Below are 23217 nucleotides of genomic sequence, written 5' to 3' on the forward strand. Positions count from 1 at the left end.
AATGAAATTCAATGGTGAAAAGAGTAAGGTTCTACATTTAGGCAACAAAAATGAAATGCACAGGTACAGTATAGGTGGTACCTTGCTCAATAGTAGTAACTGTGGGATCTTGGAGTCCTAGTGGACAATCACTTAAATATGAGCCAGCAGTGTGTAGCAGCTGCCAAAAAAGCCAACACAGTTCTAGGCTACATAAACAGATGGATAGAATCAAGATCACGTGAAGTGTTAATACCTCTTTATAAGACCTTGGTAAGGCCACACTTGGAATACTGCATTCAATTTGGTTGCCATGATGTAGAAAAGATGTGGAGATTCTAAAAAGAGTGCAGAGAAGAAGAACAAAGATGATGAGGGACTGGACAATAAAACATATGAAGAACGGTTGCAGGAACTGGGTATGTCTAGTTTAATGAAAAGAAGGACTAGGGGAGACATGTTAGCAGTGTTCCAATATCTCATGGGTTGCCACAAAGAAGAGGGAGTCAAACTATTCTCCAAGGCACCTGAGGGTAGAACAAGAAGCAATGGGTGGAAACTAATCAAGGAGAGAAACAACTTAGAACTGAGGAGAAACTTCCTGACAGTTAGAACAATTAATCAGTGGAACAGCTTGCCTCCAGAAGTTGTGAATGCCCCAACACTGGAAGTCTTTAAGAAGATCTTGGATAGCCATTTGTCTGAAACGGTGTAGGGTTTCCTGCCTAGGTAGGAGGCTGGACTAGAAGACCTCCAAGGTCCCTTCCAACTCTGCTATTGTATTGTATTGCATTGTATTAAAAACAAAGAAAGTCCAGCTGCTTCTTGAAAAAAAAAGCTCCTTTGGGAGAACAGTAACAGAGTTGGAAGGGACCTTGGAGGTCATCTAGCCCAACCCCTGCTCACGCAGGAGACTTGTACTAGGGATTTGAATGTAATCTTAGAATGTAATCTAGAGTAATTCAAGAGTGGGGAATGACAGAAATGTGCTTTTCAGAATTTTGAGTTTAGCTTTTCTTCAAATGTTAGTTCAAATGTTATTCCCCCCCCCATAAAAAAACCCCTCCAATTATTGCCCGTGCTTGCAAAAGCAAATTGAAGACTTGTGGACTTCAACTCCCAGAGTTCCTCAGCCAGCAAAGTCTTCAAGTTGCCAAGGTTTGAGACCCCTCCTGGCATATGGAAAGAAAAGGGAGATGGCATGTCACTCAGCGAACTGGTAAGTGAAGGGTTAATTCTCCCCCCAGAGCATAGAAAAGACCGCTCTAGCCCTCTTCTCCTCCGCGGCGGAGCCAGGCGGGCCTCCTCACCCCGGCTGTCTTTAACTTGTACTGACCGCCGGGCGGCTAGAAAGCCTCCCGCAGCCGAGTTTCCCCCTAATCACCGAGAATCTTCGGGGGGGGGGCTAGAGCGTCTCGTCAGGAGAAGAAGGAGGAGGAAAAGAAAAAACGGAGAGACCCAGACCGGATGTGACGTCCACGCGTTCTTTTCTTTTTTTTTGCATCCTCCCCCCTCCCCCCTGCACCCTCCGCTCTGGGGTGTCTGTCGTCTCTCTCGCTCTCCCCCCTCCCCGCCTCCACGGCTGCCAAGGCGCTCGAAAACGGCGCTTCCCTTCCTCCGAGGCCGAGTCGGGATTGTGCGGCTCCTGCGGGCGGAAGAGGCCGGTGAGTCTCGGAGGCCTCCGGCAGGGCAGCCCAGATCAGCAGCAGCCCCCTCCCATTGAAGGCAGCCGGGAGGAGGAGGAGGAGGAAGAGGGGGGGATCTGTGGTGGCCCCCAGCAGGGCAGACTCCACGTGGAGCCAGGACGGGCCCCCGATTTACTCCTCCCTGCTGCCCGGGTCGGCCTCTTCCAGCCACCCCGATGCGGCTGCTGGAGGGAAGCCCCCAAAGACCCTGGGCTGGATGGGGGGGATGTCTCCGATCGCCCCCAATGCAGCCCCCTTGCAAGCTCAGTCCCTGCAAAAAGAAATGGGGGGGGGGGGAAACAACACCCGGGGTTGATTATGCCAAAAGCAGGGGAAGAAGCCGCAGCCACCTCCCCTTCTTCCCTTCCCAGCCATAACGGTCCCCGAGCATCCCCCTTCCCCAGCCGGATCCCTTCCAGAGAGGTCGGAGGAGGCGTATCCCAGGGTTTCATGTGGGCTGGGAATGCTGGGGTTTGTAGTCCCGATGCCACTTGGGGGACTCTAGGTGGGGACGGTGGGTCCCACCACTGCTTTAGAAAGGCCAGCCAAAGGAGGAGGAGAAGGCTGTTATTGATAATTATTTATTTTTTGTCCATTATCTATAATATATTATTTTAAGGTACTGATCTAAGTTGGTCCTCGACTTAACAACAGGCCGTTCAGAGTTACAACCACACCGGGGTGGTGGGGTGGTGGTGGAAAGGGACTTGTGATCGTCACACTTGTCGCGACCATTGTAGCCTCTCCGGGATCGTGGAATCAAAATTCAGACGCTTGACAACTGACTCATATTTGTGACCGCGGCTATGTCCCTCGGGTTCATGGGATTCCCCTTTTTGCAAACTTCTGACAAGCCGAGTCAATGGGGAAGCCGGATTCACGTAACAACAGTGTTGCTAATTTAATAACTGTAGTGAGTCAAGGGATGCGGTGGCTCAGTGGCTAAGACACTGAGCTTGTCGATCAGAATAGTCGGCATTTTGGCGGTTTGAATCCCTAGCGCAGCGTAACGGACTGAGCTCCCGTTACTTGTCCCAGCTTCTGCCAACCTAGCAGTTCAAAAGCGTGTAAAAATGCAAGTAGAAAAAATAGGGACCACCTTTGGTGGGAAGGGAACAGCGTTCCGTGCGTCTTTGGCATTTAGTCATGCTGGCCACATGACCATGGAGACGTCTCCGGACAGCACTGGCTCTTCAGCTTTGAAACCGAGATGAGCACCACCCCCTAGAGTCGGGAACGACTAGCACAAATGTGACGGAGACAGTTTATATATATTACCTTAAAGTACTGATCTAACTTAATGACAGGTGGTCCTCGACTTCGTCGTTCGGGGTTACAATGCCACTGAAAAAAATGGACTTGTGACTGTCGCGCTTAACATTGTAGCCTCTCCGCGATCGTGGACTCAAAATTCAGGCGCTTGGCAACTGACTCATATTTATGACAGTTGGAGTGTCCCCCGGGGGTCACGGGATTCCCCTTTTTGCGAACTTCTGACAGGCCGAGTCAATGGGAAAGCTGGATTCACTTAACAACCGTGTTGCTAATTTAACAACTGCAGTGTTTTGCTTGACAACTGTGACAAACAAGGTTGTAAAATGGGGCAAAACTCACTTAACAAACGTCACGCTTAGCGACAGTAATTTTGGGCTCAGTGGTGGTTGTAATTGTGGCCGTAAATAGTGGACTAGCTAGAAGAGCTCGAGAATATTGTATGTGTTGCAACTTTCTACGTTTTGGAGTAAGCATGCATTGCCATCAAAAAAGCATAAGAAGAAGGGATACCCTTAAATCTCTCTGATTGTCTAACTGCACCGTTGGTCTTTTCACCATATTTTTTTCTGACAGCTGCCCAGGCAGAGGCTTTTGAGAAACTGCCATATGTGGTCATAAACCAGATATTTTTGCTTTAAAGATACGTTATATGAAGAGCCAATATTTTGTTGTTGTTGTGTTTTTATTTCGCCGTTTCATATTAATGCTATTTTGAGATGGGTTACAGCTAGTATAAAGTCATTCTTAGAAAATCAAAGCAATATTTTAATAAATAGCATTTGAAAGGGGCTCCTAATTCAGATCAGTACTTCATGTATTTGGAAACAGAATATTAACTGTTTTAAAATCCATCTGAGAGAGAAAACTATGTAAAACTTGGGGAGGAATCATGTATCTTCATTGTTCCATAGAGGCTCACTCTGGTCTGTTCTGAATGGATTTTTTTATTCTCAATTAGGAGAAAATACTTTGTTTCTTCACCTGATGAAAACCTTTCATTCATAACTCAATCCTAATACTATATTTTCCTAAACTAAAATGCCCCAGCAGTCGGGATATGAAGTTAACTTAATTTTCTGAATAATTTTGTATTACAGGGATAAGCATTGCTTCTGTCACTGTGACAATCAAACTTAAAAGCAGAACCAGGAATTTTCTTCTTTTTAAAAAAAAAATGCTGTTCTTTTCAGAGGTACAATATTTGCTGCTTTTTAATCCTGGATTTATTCAGTCCATCTCTGATGAAACGTTCAGGATAATTTCAGATTGTGTCATTTTGATTTGCCTTTAAAAAAGATATTGCTCTACAGTGGATTTTATAAGGTTTTTTTTAAAAAATAATATCCTGCAGTGAATTTTAATTATTTCACACAGTTTTAGCTGGTTTTTAACACACTCATAATCCTACTAGCTGTGGGCAATTTACAAACATGTTAATAAAAATCTGTCATTAAAAGCCAGCAGCAGAAGGCCTGGTTAAAAAGATAATCTTTTCAGCTCCCTTCTAAACTGTAAGCGAGAAGGCAAACCAGTTTTTATTTCAGTGGAAAGAAAGATATACCAGAGAAAGGGCAGAAGTTAATTTGATCTCATTTTGATTGATATTTTTAAAAGAAAGCCTTCTTTTAACAGCATCTTTTTATGTGAGTATAATTCCTGATTCTCTGTTGTTTTGGAGCACAGATTTGATCATTTATGTGTAGAGTGGAAAAATCTAGAAGCAAAAGAATGGAAAAATCGATAATGTCTAATGTCAAACTGCATGGTTTATAAATGTAACATTGCTTATTATAACAAATAAGATTGCGTGTCTAAAAAGCTTGATTGCCACTCAAATGTCAAAATAAACCATGCACCCTATTCGTACACATAAGACCTAAAAGTGAACAATCTAAAACATAAATAGCGTAGCTATATAATATAACACCTTGTGCTGGAGAGAAATAAGATTCTACATTTATTAGACTTCATATTACAGAATTGAGCAACTTGGAGCCTTTTCATTTCCAAAGCTCGTTAAAGCTTTTCATGTAGGGAGGAAAACTTCTGAATTTACAGTAAATGCACAATTTTGGAGTGAAAAGGAAGCTGAGCAATATTCTTGTCGGATATATCCTTCTAGATAATGTTGAACAACATTTCATTCAACAGAACTATCTCGGAGATATGAATTAAGGGATGGCACCCTAATTATCCTGGTTAAAAAATTATTGTTTTTTGCTTGAAGCTATATTCTTAATTCTTTAGCAAACAGTGGCTGCTGGAATGGTTTATAAAAATCAGTTACTATCAACGGAAAGGCTTAAAACGTAATCTTTGATCTTAAAATTAAGCTTTAAGGATTAGCATTTAAGAGGGAAGATAGAAAACGGAAATGGAAACAACAACAGAAAAGTTGGCTATCAGTTCTTAGTGTACATGCTGAAAGAAACAGTTTAGGAACCCAGGTTAAATACGGTAGTTCTTGATGAAGTAAATTAACTGTTTTAAGAAGCTGCTATTTCAGCCAAGATAATAATATTACAGACCTGCTTTGTTTTTCCCTTCCTGCTTTGTAACCTGAGAAAATAGGGTCAGGATGATTTAGAATAATTTTCTGACCCTCAATTCAGAAATGGTTTAAGTAAAAGAATCCCTGGAGATAATCTAACCTGGTTTTCCATTTTTTTAAAAAATGGTTGAGTAGAACACATAATTTTGGAAAATCCTTAATTTTATTGCAAGGCAACATGGCCTATATCCGTGATGGCAAACCTGTGGCATGCATGGCACTGACCCATCCGCGGGCATGCGAGTCATTGCCAAGCTGAGCTGTAGCATGCCAGCCAGCTGATTTTTAGGTCTCTGCTGCGCTTGCAGGAGATGCGCATGCGTGGGGGGCACAGGGGGGGTGCAGCGCCCCCCTCCCCCCATGGCTTGTTTTTGGTCCCAGGAGGCTTCAGGGAGGCCTGCTAGGCCCAAAATGGGGCGCGGAGTGGTTGCAGCCCATGCATGGGGGTGTCAAAGGGGGGCCACCACATGCGCAGGGGGAATGGGGAGTTGTGCATGCATGCGCGGGGGTCACATTGCATTGTGGGTGGAGGCACACGTTGCGTGTGTGCATGCATGAGATTTCGGTTAGCCATCACTGGCTTATTCAGTTCCAGAGAGGGAAGACAATCAGTTCTGCACTAAAGGATCAATAAAGGAAAATATTGAATGGCTGAAAATGAGGCCGGCTCCTAAATTTAGCATGACTTCGCTTTGTGAATAGATGGATAGAGGTGGTCCTTGACTTACGACCACAATTGAGCCCCAAATAGCTATTGCTGCGAAAGAGTGGTGTTAAGTGACTTTTACCTCATTATACAAACAGTCTTGTTCCCAGTTTTAAGTGAATCCCTGCGCTTAAGTTAAGTAGCGCAGACGAATCAGGCTTCCCCATTGACCTGGCTTGCCAGAAGGTTCTCAAAAGGGGATCACATGACCCCAGGACGCTGCAACGGTCATAAACACGAGTCAGTTGCCAAGCCCCTGAATTTTGATCCTCTGACCCTGGGGATGCTGCAAAGGTCGTAAGTGTGAAAAATGGTCACAGGTAACTTTTTTTTCAGTGATGTCGTAACTTTGGACCGCTGATGCCACCCACACTTAAATGTGCCCCCAAATGCTATGTCACATTACTGTAGAGTTGGAGAGGACGGATATCGGAACTTCAAATCTGGGTCGAAGGAAGCTTTTTTTTGGAATTATTTTGGAATTTTGAGTGGTTGCTAAGCAACCCATCATAAATCGAGGGCTACCTACAGAATCTGAAATAGCCGAAGTAAGCTGCAGTTTATGTACATTTGATCTAAATAGAAGAGTCTGGCAGCGGATTCGGACAGTGGGGAGGGTTGGGGAGGAAGATGGGCCAGTCTTTGGAGTCTGGGGAAGGCTCTGATGGGGGCTCTGTGTCGGAGGCAGAGACGGGGCCAGAGCCGTATGCCAGTTATCAGCTGCCTTCGGAATCAGACATCAGTGAGGCAGACCAACAGCTGGAGCCTGTTCCCAGTGTGCGCAGGCGCAGAGTTGCCAGACGAAGGGAACAGCTAAAGAACAGGGGTTGACTTGGGAGTAAGGCCACAGGTGGACAATGAATGGCCCCTCCCAGAGGAAATAAAAGAGGGGAGAAAGGGGAGTGGAGTTTGCAGGAGACAATTAGTTTGCTTTATTGGTTCGTGACTCTCTGAGACTCCTTGCCGAGTTTTGCAGATATCGGTTTGTTAGCTCTTCAGACCAGATAAGGTCTGTGACTGTAAATCCTCCTTGAAAGACTTTGCTGGATGTGAATGAGCAGAATTCACAATAAATTAATACAAGGGGTTTTGTCGGGACAAGGAGTCTGTTTCATGCTCTCGGGAAGCCTCAGTCAGAACAGAACCATCTTTCTGGTGAATCTGTTCAACGTCGGGACGGTCTCGTCTGTAGAGGTTGTAAATGCTTCATCTTTTCAAAAGAAGAGATCGGACAGCCGCCTCGTGAGGTAAATTTCATGGGTTCCCCTGCCCATTGCAGGGAGTCGGACTGGCATCTCCAAACTCAGACAGTCCGCGACTTACGACCACAATGGAGCCCAAAATTTTTGTTGTTAAGTGAGGCATTTCTTACATGAGTTTTGCCCCATTTCACGACCTTTCTTGGCACATTTGTGAAGTGAATCCCTGAAGTTGTTAAGAGAGTAACACGTTTGTGAAGTGAATCTGGCTTTCCCCATTGACTTTGCTTGTCGGAAGGTTGCAAAGGGGGATTCACATGACCCTGAGTCATAAATAAGAGTCAGTTGCCAAGCCTCTGACTTTTGATCACATGACCATGGTGCTGCAACAGTCGCAAGTGTGAAAAATGGTCATAAGTCTTTTTTCCCAGTGCCGTAGCTTTGAATGGTCACTAAATGAACTGTTGTAAGTCGAGGACTACCTGTGTTTTCTCTCTACACATTTGTTTCTCCACCCACTCCCAACAGCTAAGCCTGGTAGCCAGTCAGGAAATTTGATCTATGGGTGACAGCTGCCGTTGTCTCATCAATCTGCCCCCCCTCTTTCTCTCTTTTATTTTCTCTGTCTCTCTGCTTCTGTCTCTCTTTCTCATTCTCATTCTCTCTCTTTCTCTCTGTCTCTGTCTCTATGTTTCTCTCTCTCTGTCTCTCTCCCTCTCTGTCTCTGTCTCTCTGTCTTTCTCTCTGTCTCTCTTTCTCTGTCTCTCTCTCTCTCTTTCTCTCTCTGTTTCTCTGTCTCTCTCTTTCTCGTTCTCTCTCTCTCTCTGTTTCTCTCTCTCTTTCTCATTCTCTGTTTCTCTGTCTCTCTCCCCCTCTCTGTCTCTGTCTCTCTCTGTGTTTCTCTGTCTCTCTCTGTCTCTGTGTTTCTCTGTCTCTCTCTCTTTGTCTGTCTCTCTGTCTCTCTCTGTCTTTCTCTCTCTGTTTCTCAGTCTCTCTCTCTTTCTCTCTGTCTCTCTGTATCTGTTTTTCTGTCTCTTTCTCTGTCTCTCTCTCTTTCTCTCTATCTCTTTGTTTCTCTGTCTCTCTCTCTCTCTTTGTCTATCACTCTCTGTCTCTCTCCCTCCCCGTCTCTCTCTCTGTCTCTCTGTTTCTCTGTCTCTCTGTTTCTCTTTGTCTCTCTCTGTCTCTCTGTGTTTCTCTCTCTCTGCCTCTCTGTCTCTCTCTGCCTCTCTCTCTCTGCCTCTCTCTGTCTTTCTCTGCCTCTCTGCCTCTCTCTCTCTCTCTCTCTGTCTCCCTCTCTCTGCCTCTCTCTCTTTCTGTCTCTTTCTCTCTGTCTCTCTCTGTTTCTGTTTCTCTCTCTCTCTCTCTCTGCCTCTCTCTCTGCCTCTCTCTCTCTCTCTCTCTCTGCCTCTCTCTCTTTCTCTCTGTCTCTCACTCTGTTTCTCTGTCTTTCTCTGTGTCTCTCCTTTTCCTTGGCCAGTTTTGGTGGGTAACCTGGCCTTCTAGAAATTCCAGTTTCTCTTTTTTACAAAATCTTCACTCTTTCCTTCCCAAAGATCTGTTCAACCTCTCTGCCATTTGCAGGTGCATAAAACCAACAGATCGGGTCGGCAATCTGATTTCTGCACCAGCTGCTCCAGTACAGGAAGTCCTCGACTTACAACAGTTCATTTAGTGACCGTTCAAAGTTGCAACGGAACTGAGAAAGGTTGACTTGTGCCTGCTTTTCCCACTTAACAATCATTGCCACATCCCCTTGGTCACGTGATCATAATTCCGTGGATCATATTTACGACTGTTGCTGTCTCCCGAGATCACGCGATCTGCTTTTGCAACTTTCTGGCCAGCCAAGTCAACGGGGAAGCCAGATCACAATCGTAACCGTGTGACTAACTTAACACATGCAACGATTCACTTAACTGCAGCAAGAAAAGTCGTAAAATGGAACAAACTCACTTAAAAATGTTTTACTTGGCAACATTAATTTTGGTGATGTGAGTCGAGGTCTGTCTTTAGTCTTGTCACACAACTGCCAAGTTTTGCAGGACTGACTCTCTCTCTCTTTGTCTCTCTCTCTCTCTGTCTCTCTGTCTCTCTCTCTCTCTGTGTCTCTCTCTCTCTGTCTCTCTCTGTCTCTGTCTCTGTCTCTCGATCAAAGTTGGGCAAATGGCTCATATTCACAACGGTTGCGGGGTCCTGGGGTCACTCGATCACCTTTTGTGACCTTCATTTAATCTCACTTCTGTAACTTTGAATGGACACTAAACAAGCTGTAGTAAGTCGAGGACTACCTGTACAATGATCCATTGGTCCAGTTTGTGAACATTTCCTGTTATATTTATTTCAAATATTTCCTATGCGATGAAATAGTTACTTACAACCTGACATCACCAGGCCAGGGTTTCACAAAATACTTCCTTTCCTAGATTTTCACAGAGTTTGAACAATAACCCACTTGTTCTTTTTTTTTTAAAAAAAGGAATTACAGTCTGTCTGGAAAAGGATGGGGGAAGAGTCCCAAAGATGCTTTTTCAAGAGGCAACTGGCCTTTCTGGTTTTTCTTTGAAGACGTTTCGCTTCTCATCCAAGAAACTTCTTCAACTCTGGCTGGATGGTGGGGGATGGAAGGATCAGTTGTCTGTGAGGAATATGAATCCTTCCATCCCCCACCATCCAGCCAGAATTGAAGAAGCTTCTTGGATGAGAAGTGAAACATCTTTAAAAAATAAGCAAACCCAGAAAGTCCACTTGCCTCTTGAAAAAAGCACCTTTGGGACAACCGTATCCTGGATGACTGAGAATCCCCATAGACATTTAGCGATGAGGGAGAAGCAAAGGCAGATATGTACACACGTATCAGAAAAGTAATCCCATGGGTACCTCCTCAAAGTCTTCCTCCTCTGTTTATCAGCCTAATTAACAAAAACTTTGGGTAAACAAAGGGATATCTCTGTAATTGGCTTTGGTTTGTATGACTCATATATATATATATATATAATGTTATGATTATTGGAATGATACGAGTAGTAGTCAAATCGGGAGATCTCGGATTGGAACAAAACAGTTTAGTCAAATCTTTTAAGTTGCAGATCCTGAAAGGTTACTCCAGTTTTAATTGTTTCTTCTCTAGGCTGGTTTACGACAATCCACTAGCAGAAATATATTGAACATTAAACCATGTTTTGTCCCATTTGTTTGGCTAGGGCAGCGATGGCGAACCTTTTTTAGCTCCTGTGCCATAAGTGGGGGGAGCGCAGGGGGGGCGTGTGCGGGCGTGCTGCACCCATAATGCAATGCGTGACCCTCCAGTGCGCATGTGCGCACTACAGGTGCTCCCCCCCATTTTTACATGCTTTTTTCGCCCTCCCCAGGCTCCAGAGGCTTTATAGGAGCCTGGGGAGGGCGAAAACAGCCTCCCCCACCTCCCTGGACGCCCTCCGGAGGCTTCCCTGAAGCCTCTGGAGCAGTCAAAACGACCCTCCGAGCAAACTGGAAGTCACTTCCGGTTTGCTTGGAGGGTCGTTTTAAGCGTTCCGAAGGCTTTAGGGAAGCCTCCGGACGGTCCCTGAAGCCTCCGGGGGGGCGGGGGAGGCTCTTTTTGCCCTCCCCTGGCTCCTATAAAGCCTCTGGAGCCTGGGGAGGGCGAAAAAAGCATGTAAAAATGGGGGGTCGCGCCTGTAGTGTGCGCATGCGCACTGAGGGGGGTCGCGCATTGCATTATGGGTGCAGCATGTCCGCACACAAACCCCCCCATGCGCTCCCCCCACTTGTGGCACGCGAGCCAAAAAAGGTGGCATAGTCTGTAGATGTTGTTAATCTCTATGTGTCTATCGATGGCCGATTTGCTGGGGTGCCAAACAGCTCAACCAAAGAATCTCTTAAGATCTCCCCCACCCACACAGACAGGCAAGACCCCAAAATATAAACTGTCAAGCAAACAGCACTCCTTACTAGCACTGATGCTGTTGCCTAGTTTGGGTATTGAGACATCAGCAAGAAAACAAGCAAGCTCAGAGAGCACCAAGGATCTTGCTCATGTCAACTCTGAGTTATAAATATTCTACTTTATTGATTAGAGCATTGGATTTTTTTTTTTCTTGTTTTAATTCCAGGCCGAAAACGCTTCCTTGTTAACCCATCTCACAATTCCTGCTCCACCATCCCCCGAGAAAGGAGGGTTCCCCAGGTCCCATTCCCAAGCTTGGCATTAAGAAACGACAATGGCAGGAGAACGCAGAAACCCAGCCAGCTTGGGTCTCCAGCTGGATGCCGATATGGAGGACGGGAGGAAAGTCGAGGTCCATGAAGAAGCCGCACCTGAGAAGGAAGTGGTGGAAAGGCCTCTGAGGATCCCCTCGGAGAGAGCCAAGGAATCCGGGGAGAAAGGAATGGCGGAAGCCGTTAAGCGGGAGCCGAAGGCCAATCCTGAAGACTGTTGCTTGGAAGTGGAAGAAGAGAAATTTATAATGGGCAAACAGTCACCGACAACTGAGCCGAGGAATGAGCAGCTGCTGAAGGCAGAAGGAAGCATCCATTCGGAGGCCGAACTCTCTTCCCTGGAGGAGACCTCCGACCTGGGGACGCATCGCCAGCGGAACAGGATAATCCAGCCCCTTTTGCGCATTAGCGAAGGACCCCGGCCGTTAGTCAACAGCGCCTGCGCGAAAGACAAAACGGAGTTCATAGAGGTGGGGGAGGAGGGCCTGGAGGTGACCGGCGCCAGCCTGGACATTGAACGCCAGTGTTTCCGGCAGTTCTGCTACCAGGATGCCGAGGGTCCCCGCGAAGTCTGCGGCATGCTCTGGAAGCTCTGCCACCGCTGGCTACAACCGGAGCGGCGTTCCAAAAGCCAGATCCTGGAGCTGGTGATCTTGGAGCAGTTCCTGTCCATTTTGCCCGAAGAAATGCAAAATTGGGTTCGAGCCGGGCATCCGGAGACTTGCTTTCAAGCCGTTAGCCTGGCTGAGGATTTCCTGGGACGTCAGCCTGGGACGGAGCGGCGGGAACGGCAGGTGAGAAAAGAGGGTTGGAAAGGATGAGCTCTGGAAACTGAGGCTGGGCAAGCGACAGCAAGCTTGGCCACCAAACTTTAGTTGGGGAGAAGCAGCAGGTTACCGCAACATTTACAACTTTGGCAACGTGAAGGCGAGTGGACTTCTCGCCTTCCCGTTGCGAAGATTGAGAAACAGAGATCTAGTCTAAATATCATAACAAAATCTGGATAATTGAACAGAATTTCTCTTCTTCTAAGACAGGGGTGTCCAAACTTGGGAACTTTAAGACTTGTGGACTTCAACTCCCAGAATTCCCCAGCCAGGCTTTTTGAGTGTGTTCCTCACCCCCTTCCTGTCCCTCCGGGCAAAGCTAATTGTTTTTTTTTATCATGGTAGTCTTCGACTTACGACCACAGTTGAGCGCAAAATTTCTGTTGCTAAGCGACACATTTGTGAAGTGAGCTTTGCCCCACTTCACAACCTTTCCCGCCACGGTTGTTAAGCGAATGACTGCACTTGTTAAGTTTGTAACACGGTTGCTATAAGCGAATCTGGCTTCCCCATTGACTCCGCTTGTCGGAAGGTCGCCAAAGGGGATTGCGCGATTCCACAACCGTCATCAATATGAGTTAATTGCCAATTCCTTGTGCCTTCTTCCAAACTGTTTTCCGTGTTCCCCTATGCCTAAGTGTTCACTTTTGAAATGTGTATGTCCATTTGAAAAAAAAAAAAAGGAGGAGGAGGAGAAGAAGAAGAAGAAGAAGAAGGATTAGAAACAGTCATCTCTGACTACCGCATTTTTCAGAGTATAAGACTCACCTTTTTCCCCACTAAAAGAGCATGGAACTGTTGGTGCATCTTATACACCGAATACAGCCATTTTTGGCTTCCTGAAGCCCTGCACCCGGATCCGATTTTTGCAGAAAAACGGGCCATTTTTCACAAAAACGGATGCTTTTTTGCCTTTCCTCACCCCCCCAGCAGTCCTCTGCAGGCTTCAGCAGGGCTGGGGCAAGGCAAAAACGCCCCCATTTTTGCAAAAAAAGGGTTGTTTTTCACAAAAACTGAGGCGTTTTTTGCCTTCCCTCAGCTCCCAGCAGCATTCGGCAGGCGGGGGCATTTTTGTGCTGCTGGAGGTTGAGGGAAGGCAAAAACTTTTTTTTTTTCTTACTTACCTCTTCGAAATCTTGGTCCGTCTCATGCACCAGTGCGTCTTATAGTCCGAAAAATACGGTATTTAACGGCTGTTAAACTTCCTGGGCCTTTCGGCTGCCATTGTGAGACTAGGAAAAGACCTTACCTCAGCAGCCATTTTGTGCCATGCTTTGAAATTCCCAGACAGGCACAGAGGCTGAAAATGTTTGCATCCCCCTCAGTCGGGAAGGCCCGCTCCCTCTCTCTCCAGAATGTTTGGAATTCGTTTGGAATTGCAGGAATGGAAGATTAATGCAAAGGCGAGCCAGAAAAGATACCACTAAATTCAAGACCATGAATAGCCGAGTTTTGAAGGCTTCCTTCAAAGAAATCAGGAGGGAACCCCCAGCGTTGAATGTTTCAAACGGCAGAATTTAAATCGGGGAATGAGCAGGCATTAAAAAAAAAAAAGTACCGGTAGTCCTCAACGTACGACCAACAATGGAGCCCAACGTTTCTGTGGCTAAGTGAAACATTTGCTAAGTGGATTTTTGCCCTGTTTTACAACCTTTTCTTGCCATGGTTGTTAAAGGAATCGCAGGGGTTACGTTCGTCTCATGGATGTTAAGTGAATCTGGCTTCCCCACGGACTTTGCTTGTCAGGAAAGTCACAAAAAAGAGATCACGTCACGCCAGGACGTAAATAAGAGTCAGTTGGCAAAGTCTGAATTTTGGTCACCTGACCACGGGGATGCCGCAACGGCCATGAGTGCGAAAAATGGTCGTAAGTCACTTTTTTCAGTGCTAACTTCGAATGGTCACTAAACGAACCGATGAAAGTCGAGGACTACTTGTACAGCTGTAGAATGCTGGTTTTACACATCAGAGGTCAGCAGTCAGCCCTTGCCCAATATCTGAAAAGAAGGGTAATTGAATGCTATCCAGATGTTCCTCAACTACAGCCTTAAACCCGGGTTGTGCTAACTGAGACTTCTTGGAGTTTAGCTACCACTGGGGAGTCCTTTTACAAATTCAGCCACAGAGACCCTAGACCCGTGATGGCGGAACCTATGGCATGCGTGCCACAGGTGGCATGCGGAGCCATTTGTTAGGGCACGCGAGGCGTCAGTCAGCTGACTTCGGCCTTCTTTTAAGGCCGTTTTTCGCTTCCCTGAAGTCTCCGTAGGGCAAAAAACGGCCCTGTGGCCAAACCGGAAGTCACCGTTCCCCAACTTCAGTGTTGCCCATAGGGCCGTTTTTCGCCCTCCGGAGTCTTCAAGGCCCTCCTTGAGGCTCCTGAAGCCTTTGGAGGGCCTCCAGTGAGGCGGGGGGAAGCTGTTTTCGCCCTCCCCAGGCTCCTAGAAACGGCCTGTTTTTTGGCTCTTTTTGGCTATTTTTTGGGCCGTTTCAGGTCATTTTCAGCAACTGCGAAGACCAGCTGGTCAGCACACCAAAAATCAGAAGGGCAGCTGGCGACGGCGGGGATGCCCACAAAGAGAGCTCTGCGTATCAACTTCGGCACACATGCCATAGGTTCGCCATCAAGGCCCTAGACAATACAGGTGGTCCTTGACTTAATGACCACAATTGAACCCAAAATCTCTCTCATTAAGTGAGAGTTAAGTGAGTTTGCCACCATTTTACGAACTTCCTTGCCTTGGTTCTCAAGTGAATCGAGAGAGTTATTAAATTAGTAATGAAGTTGTTAAGGAAATCCGGCTTCCCCGTGGACTTTGCTTGTCAGAAGGTCTCAAAAGGTGATTGGGTGACCCTGGGACAGTGCAACCGTCTGGGTGAATTTTGATCATGTGACCCTGGGGATGCTGCAACAGTCGTAAATGTCAAAATCGGTCATCCGTCACTTTTTTTCAGTGCCGTTGTAACTTTGAACGTTCGCTGTATGAATGGTTGTAAGTCAAGCACTGCCTATACCAATATTATAGACTAGGGAGTTCAATAAACACAGTGTCCGAGGTACACAGGTGTTACCTGATGTACAAGTAGCCCTTGACTAACAATGCTTTGAATTAACAGCATCCTTCCAAAAAAGTGAGTTATGACCTCAGGTGAAATTCATCACCATCGTTCTCTCCGTACTACCATACGATCGCAATTCGGACATTTGGCAGTTCGCATTTACGACAAGTTGCAGCATTCACGCTGAAGTGATCATGATTTGCAACGTTTTTTTATGACAAAACGGCAAAACCTGGTGAAGCACTTAATGACTGACTGCATGACTTGGCTAATGATTGCAGTGACTCAACTTACAATCGTCATAGCGATGGTTATAAAATTGGACCCAGTCACGTGGTGACTCAACAACTGAACATTTCGGTCCCACTTGTGATTGTAAGTCAAGGGCTACCTACATGTGGAAAGGCCGTATCTTCCCAATTATGTACTGTATTTTTCAGAGTATAAGATACACTTTTTCCCTCCTCAAAGAGGGAGAAAATATGGGTGCGTCTTATATATCAAATGTAGCCGCGCCACCTGCTGGCCCCCAATCTTTGGCTTCTGGCTCCCAGCAATTTGCCTCCAGAAGTTGTGAATGCCCCAACACTGGAAGTCTTTAAGAAGATGTTGGATAGCTATTTGTCTGAAACGGTATAGGGTTTCCTGCCTAGGCAGGGGGTTGGACTAGAAGACCTCCAAGGTCCCTTCCAACTCTACTATTGTATTGTATTGTATTGTATTTGGCCTCCTTGCAGCAAACAGCAAATGGCCTGTTTCAGTTTCAGCTTCAGCACAGCCTGATTATCACAAGAAGCAGCTGATTGTCGGTTGGATGGGCCTCCCAACCATCAGCTGTTTCAGGCTGCAGGGATTGCCCATTGCCACCTCTGTGCACCCTATTTTCGGCTTCCGCATCCCATTTTTGGCCTCTGCACACCCCGTTTTCTGCCCATTCCGATCCCTGCTGCCCGAAATGGGTGGAAAATGGGGCATGCGGAGGCCGAAAATGGGACCCACAGAGGTGGCAATAGGCTCTGGCAATCCCTACAGCCTGAAACAGCTGATCGTTGGGAGGCCCCAAAATCAGCTGCTTGTGCTAATCAGGCTGTGCTGAAACTGAAACTGAAATGGGCTGCTTGCTGTTTGCTGCAAGGAGGCAAATTGTTGGGAGGCAGATTTTTTCTTGTTTTCCTCCCCCAAAGCTAGGTGTGTCTTATACTTCTGAGCGTCTTATACGCCGAAAAATATGGTATTTGAAGATTGAGCATACAGGTAGGCTGGCAAGAAAAGCCAGATCCTCCTTGCCTCTTGCTCCTTCCTTCCGCTACTGTTGCTGATCGGTCTTGCTGCTTTTTCAGGGTCTGTGGCCCTTCAAAGAGGCAACTGTGGATTTCCATGGATCTGTGGGGCCACCGATGGAGTCGAGCGAATGGCCGATGTTCAGGGAGAACAAAGAAGAGGATGTCCCTTTACTGGGTAAGGATTTCCCAGCCTTTCAAACCAAAAGCCGCAAGGGAAAAGGTTAAAAAAACTGGCATAATAGGCAGAATTCTTCCCAAGGCTTCCTAGCCATTCCAATGATAGTGTGACGTCGCTGTTCCGCTTGCTTTGTTACAGACAAAAAGTCCCTCTCTTGACCTCCAAGAATGTTGACTTCCCTTCTCCAGGATCATGAAACTCAATTTCCATTTAAAATACCTTTGATGCCATCCCTCTGTTTAAGCTGCCACTTAGTTGGCATTCAGTTTTGATAAGAAGCCAGGATTGAGCTGGGTAGATTTTTCCAGAGCTGCTCCTGTACTCTGAGACAATCCTGGCATTGCCCAGTTACAAGAAGGCCTTGGGCTGGCACTATCAGTGGTCTGACTGGAACCAGTGTCTTTCCTTAGGAAGCTCCTTGCTTCCCTGGGAAAGGCAAAAGCCACGTTATAAGGCGCCTCTCCTTATTTCGGCAGCCTTTGGGGCAAGTGAAGAACCCCCCCCCCCTCCTCCCAGTTCTAGACGAGTTGAGGCATTTTGGATACTCTCTGGCAGAGCAGTGCAGATTGCACCTGTCAATATCCAGCTCGAGAATCCAAATATAACTACAGCTTCATTCCGTTTCTGAAAAAAATCACTGTTTATTGAATTGAATGTATGATAATGTTAAGATAAAACTAACTCTGAGGTTCCCAAACATAGGATTAAACAATAATTTCCCCAGCCAAACCACCCACGTAAACAAGTTCACTTTATTATGGGAACCGTCCGCTGCAACTCCACACCTGTTACAGTGTCCTTGAGAAGGTTTCAGGCTCTCATGGTCTTCAGCGGAATCGTGGAGGTTTCGTTTCTTCATCTAATCCATTTGAAAGCAACACCTCCCCCCCCCACCACCACTGTAATAGCCAGTTGAAACAAAGTGGCATATAGCTGCCAAAGTTTCATCCTTGACAGCATCCCAGGATCCTGATCCGTAAGATGTGTGAAGGCAAATATGCATGTCCCAGTATCCAGTCTTGAGTCGGTTACTGGGACCAGAGGTTTGATCTTCCAAGCTTTCGGACTTGTGCTGGAGCCCATCCTCAGGGAAGTTCTCAATCTCCAGGATGGTGTCTTGGAGATTTAGAAGTTCCCTGAGAATGGGCTCCGGCATGAGTCCAAAAGAACGGGCTCCGGCATGAGTCCAAAAGAACAGGCTCTGGCATGAGTCCAAAAGAACGTGGAAGAACAAACCTATGGTCCCGGTGACCGACTCAGATAGGATCCTGTTGTGGCCCAGCAGGATCTAGTTGAGCTGCTGATGGACTCAGATAGCGAGAAACCATATGAGTCTGCCCTGGACGATGTGGAGGACCCTGTGCAGGGTTCAGACTCAGAGCAGGGACCAGAGAGGCTGGTTGGCCACCATGAGGCACCTGAGGCATGGAGCAGTGGGGAGGATCAAAGGGAGTTTGTTCCTGATGCTAGATTGAGAAGGGCTGAGAAACGGAAGCAGCAACTCCGTAGGCATACTCACAGAAGATGATTAAGCACAGGTGGTGGTGGATTGGCCCCTCCCAAGAGAGATTATAGGTGAGGCGTTGGGAGGGGAAATTTGCAGGAAACAACCGTTCGAATTAGTAGTTAAGAAAATCTATCTGTGTATTCTAGCCGTGTCTGTTTGGACTATCTGCATGGCTTCATTTGACTTATCTGGGTTGCTGCAGAGTTAATCTATTGAACGTGAGTTGTCTGGGCCCTCAGCCAAAGGATTCGTTATCTCAGTAATTAAATAGTGGCAAACAGCCAAGCCTGTGTTCTGGTTTATTCACAGGCGTGGAGGGGGGTCAGAACAGGATCCTATGAAAGGCATGTCCACAGATCAGTCCCAAAGTGGCCAGAGTAATGTAGCAGGCAAATCTGTTTCTTTTCCAGCTTCGGTGGAGAATCCGTACACCTGCTGGGACTGCGGAGAGAGCTTTTCGGGGATAGACGTGCTGGTGGCCCACCAGAGCATCCACACAGGAGAGAAACCCTTCATTTGCTCCAAATGTGGGCAGAGCTTCAGCCAGCGCTCACAACTGACCGCCCACGAAAAGAGCCATGTGCCAAAGAAGGCGTTTCCTTGCCCGGACTGCGAACAGAGCTTTAACAAGAAAAGTGGGCTCTTGGCTCACCAGAGGACACATACGGGAGAGAAGCCGTATCATTGTGTAGACTGCGGACAGAGTTTTGCTCACAAGTTCGACGTGATCCGACATCAGCGTATCCACACGGGAGAGAAACCGCACGAGTGCCCCGTCTGCGGGAAGAGCTTTCGAAACACCTCCGCTTACCACGTCCACATGAGGATCCACACGGAAGAGAAGCCCTACCCTTGCTCGGTTTGCGGGAAAAGCTTCCGGCACCGGGCCAACGTCATTGTCCACGAGAGGATCCACACGGGAGAAAAACCGTACGTTTGTGTGGAATGCGGGAAAAGCTTCGGCGACGCGTCTTCTCTTCGGAAACACAGAAGATCCCACACCGGAGAGAGGCCGTATCACTGCGGGGAGTGTGGGAAAAGTTTTTCTCAGAACGCCGGGCTGGTTCAACACGAGAAAATCCATACGGGAGAAAAACCCTACCAATGCCCCGAATGTCCTAAAAGTTTCCGGGACAAATCGGCTTTTGTTGCGCACCAGAGGACCCACACAAAGGAGACTCCCTACCGTTGCATGGTCTGCGGCAAATGCTTCGGCCATCGCTCCAACCTTCACAAGCATGAAAAAATCCACGCCCGAAGACAAATGGTCTGAGTACTGGTGGGAAGCGCTTCGTTCCGAAACCAAAACTCCTCCTTGTGCATGAAAAGACTTGTTGGGAGGAGAAGGTGTAAAGCTCTTCTCTCACCTTGATAGTGTTTGTTCGTTTTTCCACCAGGTACGCGTCGTAACTTCTCTGTTAACTTCCAGGGCTGCATCACTTAACGGACAGCTGGAACAACGCAGAGATGTGTATCTGGAGAAGTAGACCGATCGTATGAAGGGTGAATAGGACCGATTGTCTCTATTGCCATCGTGGCTTTTTTTTTTCCTTTTTTCCTTTCTTACCTCTTAGAAGTTTTGTTTTTTAAAAAAAATGGATTCTATTTTAAGGGAGTCGATGTAACGAAGAGCACGGCTCACGTTTTGATTGCATGTACGCTATAATCAGTTCAGTGTGAACATTTTGGCTAGCTCTGGTCCCGACCAAGGCTTGTCCCTACGGCGGTCGCATCATTGTAAGAGAAACTGCGGGGGGGGTGGGGGGAGCTCCTGCTCGTTTCGATTTCCCCCTCCCGAGCCGTGCAAGGGTATGGATTTGGGGGCCTGGCGTTTTGGGACGGGGAATGAGGTATGGACACTGAAAAGAGCAGGTTTGCGATCATGGGATGGAATTGAGTGTGGTTCCATCCTAAATCCCCTATCAGGAAAATGGTACATGTCCAGCATGGATGTATCTGGCAGTTGCTGCAGTTGGCTGTGGCCCAAAAGCAGCCATAAACTTGGCATCAAGGGAAGGCCTGTTGGAAATGCCAGATCAAGGTCTACCAGAGCAAGCCTGCCTGCCGCCTTCTGGTTTCTTGCTTTGGCGAGGATGAGTCAGCCACCTCTTTTTCAGGAGAGTTCAGCCAGCACATTCTTGCCAGCTTCTGATTGGTTGGGAGGGTTCCTCCCTTCCTTTCAGCCCTCCTCCTCCTCCTCCCCTCCACTCCCCCTTTACCTCAAAGTAATAGCAGGTATTTTTCTCTCTCTCTCTCTCTATCTCTCTATCTCTCTCATCTTTGGCTTAACGCACATGGAGATCCATGCTGTTGGACGCAAAGTTAATGGACCTTGGCTTATAGTGATTCCATATAGGCATTGTAGAAGCTACTTTTATTTAATCGATCTTTTTATACCGCACCCTGCTTTATTTCTCTTCAACAATCTCTTTCGTCCCAATTTAATAAAGTCTTTCTAAATTGGATTTCGGTGTGGGAAAGTCTAATTTTTATTTATTTATTTTTAAATTTTTATTAAAACGTATTAAAAACATTAAAAAACAAAATACACATTTCCACTCATTACAGCATTTCCGTATCGGTATCATTAATATCATTTAAATTTGCATAGCTCTATTTCTATAGTTCACTATTCTATATTATATAGTCATTTAGGTTGTAATACTATTTACAAATATATACAGTATTGTCGTATTATTGTAGATATTGCATAATTCTTATACAGTAGTTTTACGTCTATCCTCTAACTCAGCAATGGCGAACCTTTTTTGGCTTGTGTGCCATAAGTGGGGGGAGCGCAGGGGGGTCGTTTGCAGGCATGCCGCACCCATAATTCAATGTGCGACACCCCCCCTGTGCGCATGCGCATACTACAGGTGCTCCCCCCATTTTTACATGCTTTTTTCATCTTCCCCAGGCTCCAGAGGCTTTATAGGATCCTGGGGAGGGTGAAAACAGCCTCCCCTACCCCCCCTCCCGGACGCCCCCCTCCCCCCCTCCCGGACGCCGGAGCAGTCAAAATGACCCTCCGAACAAACCGGAAGTGACTTCCGGTTTGCTCGGAGGGTCATTTTGAGCGCTCCGAAGGCTTGAGGGACCATCAGGAGGCTTTCCTGAAGCCTCCGGAGCAGTCAAAACAACCCTCCGAGCAAACCGGAAGTCCGTTCCCAAACTTCCGGTTTGCTCGTAGGGCTGGTTTTTTGCGCTCCGGAGGCTTCACGGAAGCTCATGAAGCCTCCGGAGGGCCTCAGGGGGGGAGGGGGAGGATCTTTTCACCCTCCCCAGGCTCCTATAAAGCCTCTGGAGCCTGGGGAGGGAAAAAAATGGCTTTAAAAAAGGGTGAACTCAGCTGACAGGGCAGCGCTTCGCATGCCCTGACAAATGGCTCCGCATGCCACCTGTGGCACGCGTGCCATAGGTTCGGCATCACTGCTCTAGCTATTTATACCATATACTCCAAACTTTATAATACTCCGATTCTTCTCTGTCTTTCAATTCCATGGTCAACCTATCCATCTGCACACTCAAGTATCTTTCTTATTATCATTGTGCCTGAAGGGATATTAGTCTGTTTTCAATTTTGAGCAAAGACGATTCTAGTTGCAGTTAGTATATGTAATATTATATATTGAAACTTTTTACACATATTTCCGCCTAATATGCCCAATAAGAATATTTCCGGTTTCAGTTCGATCTTTTGTTCTGTAATTTGTTCCAACCATTCCTTTATTTTAAGCCAATACTTCCTAGCTTTGGGACAGGTCCACCACATATGAGAGAAGGTTCCCTGTTTATAGCTGCATCTCCAGTATTCAGGTGAGCGATTTGGAAACATTTTGGCAAATCTACCTGGAGGTAAATGCCAACTATAAAACATTTTGTACAGGTTTTCCTTGTAGATGGACAGCCTAATTTTAAGTCGGGGAGGGGGCGAGGTAATTAGGGCTTTCAAAGTGTCCTGTGGCCTAGGAAGTCCCAGTGGCCTGCAGAAAGGCTGAGGGTTCAAGATCCCACTTCTTAATCCTGGGTTTCTGTTTGTTTCTTGTTCTGATGGCTGTTGTGGTCTGCCAGTGACCAGCAGATTCAGACAGTGAGGAGGTTGGGGAGGAAGATGGGCCAGTCCTGGAGTCTGGGGAAGGCTCTGATGAGGGCTCTGTGTCAGAGGCAGAGATGGGGCCAGAGCCATATGCCAGTTATCAGCTGCCTTCAGAGTCAGACATCAGTGAGGCAGGTGAACAGCTGGAGCCTGTTCCTAGTATGCGTATGTGCAGAGTTGCCAGACGAAGGGAACAGCTAAAGAACAGGGGTCGACTTGGGAGTAAGGCCACAAGTGGACAATGAATGGCCCCTCCCAGGGGAAATAAAAGAGGAGCAAAAGGAGAGGGGAGTTTGCAGGAGACCATTAGTTCGCTTAATTGGTTTGTCACTCTCCGAGAGTCCTTGCCATGTTTTGCAGATATCGGCCTGGCTCTCCAAGCCAGATAAGGTCTGTGACTATAAATCCTCCCTTGAAAGTCTTTGCTGGATGTGAATGAGCAGAATCCACAGTAAATTCATAAAAGGGTTTTTTGTCGGGACAAGGAGTTTGCTTCATGCTCTCGGGAAACCTCGATCAGAACAGGCTGAGGGTTCAGGATCCCACCTCTTAATCCTGGGTTTCTGTTTGTTTCTTGTTCTGGTGGCAGAGATTCAGTTGGCCTGTGTCGAGGTGTCCTGACTTGGTTCCCAAACACGACAAGCACACGGTTT

At 46.9% G+C, this 23217-nt stretch overlaps 1 protein-coding gene across 2 annotated transcripts; it reads left to right on the forward strand.

Moving 5' to 3' along the window:
- The first annotated feature begins 1110 nt into the window (after positions 1 to 1110).
- On the forward strand, positions 1111 to 20933 carry LOC309397999 (uncharacterized protein). Of its 2 annotated transcripts, none has more exons than XM_081964473.1 (4): positions 1111 to 1198; positions 11508 to 12407; positions 16841 to 16958; positions 18879 to 20933. In XM_081964473.1, exons 2-4 carry the CDS (start codon positions 11616 to 11618, stop codon positions 19739 to 19741), a joined length of 1773 nt encoding a protein of 590 aa, XP_081820599.1. In that variant the 5' UTR covers positions 1111 to 1198; positions 11508 to 11615; the 3' UTR covers positions 19742 to 20933. The 2 variants fall into 2 exon arrangements, with proteins under 2 accessions (XP_081820599.1, XP_081820598.1); XM_081964472.1 differs by lacking the exon at positions 1111 to 1198 and adding an exon at positions 1477 to 1643.
- The last annotated feature ends 2284 nt before the right edge of the window (positions 20934 to 23217 follow it).

This window comes from Natrix helvetica (assembly GCF_964273705.1).
Source record: "Natrix helvetica genome assembly, chromosome: 1".
NCBI lineage: Eukaryota > Metazoa > Chordata > Lepidosauria > Squamata > Natricidae > Natrix > Natrix helvetica.

Bases quoted from the DNA above. Each gene is read 5' to 3' on its own strand.
- LOC309397999 (XM_081964473.1), top strand. From the start codon at position 11,616: ATGGCAGGAGAACGCAGAAACCCAGCCAGCTTGGGTCTCCAGCTGGAT. The intron at 12,408-16,840 runs GTGAGAAAAGAG...CTGCTTTTTCAG, and splicing joins CGGAGCGGCGGGAACGGCAG to GGTCTGTGGCCCTTCAAAGA. The intron at 16,959-18,878 runs GTAAGGATTTCC...TTTCTTTTCCAG, and splicing joins AGAGGATGTCCCTTTACTGG to CTTCGGTGGAGAATCCGTAC.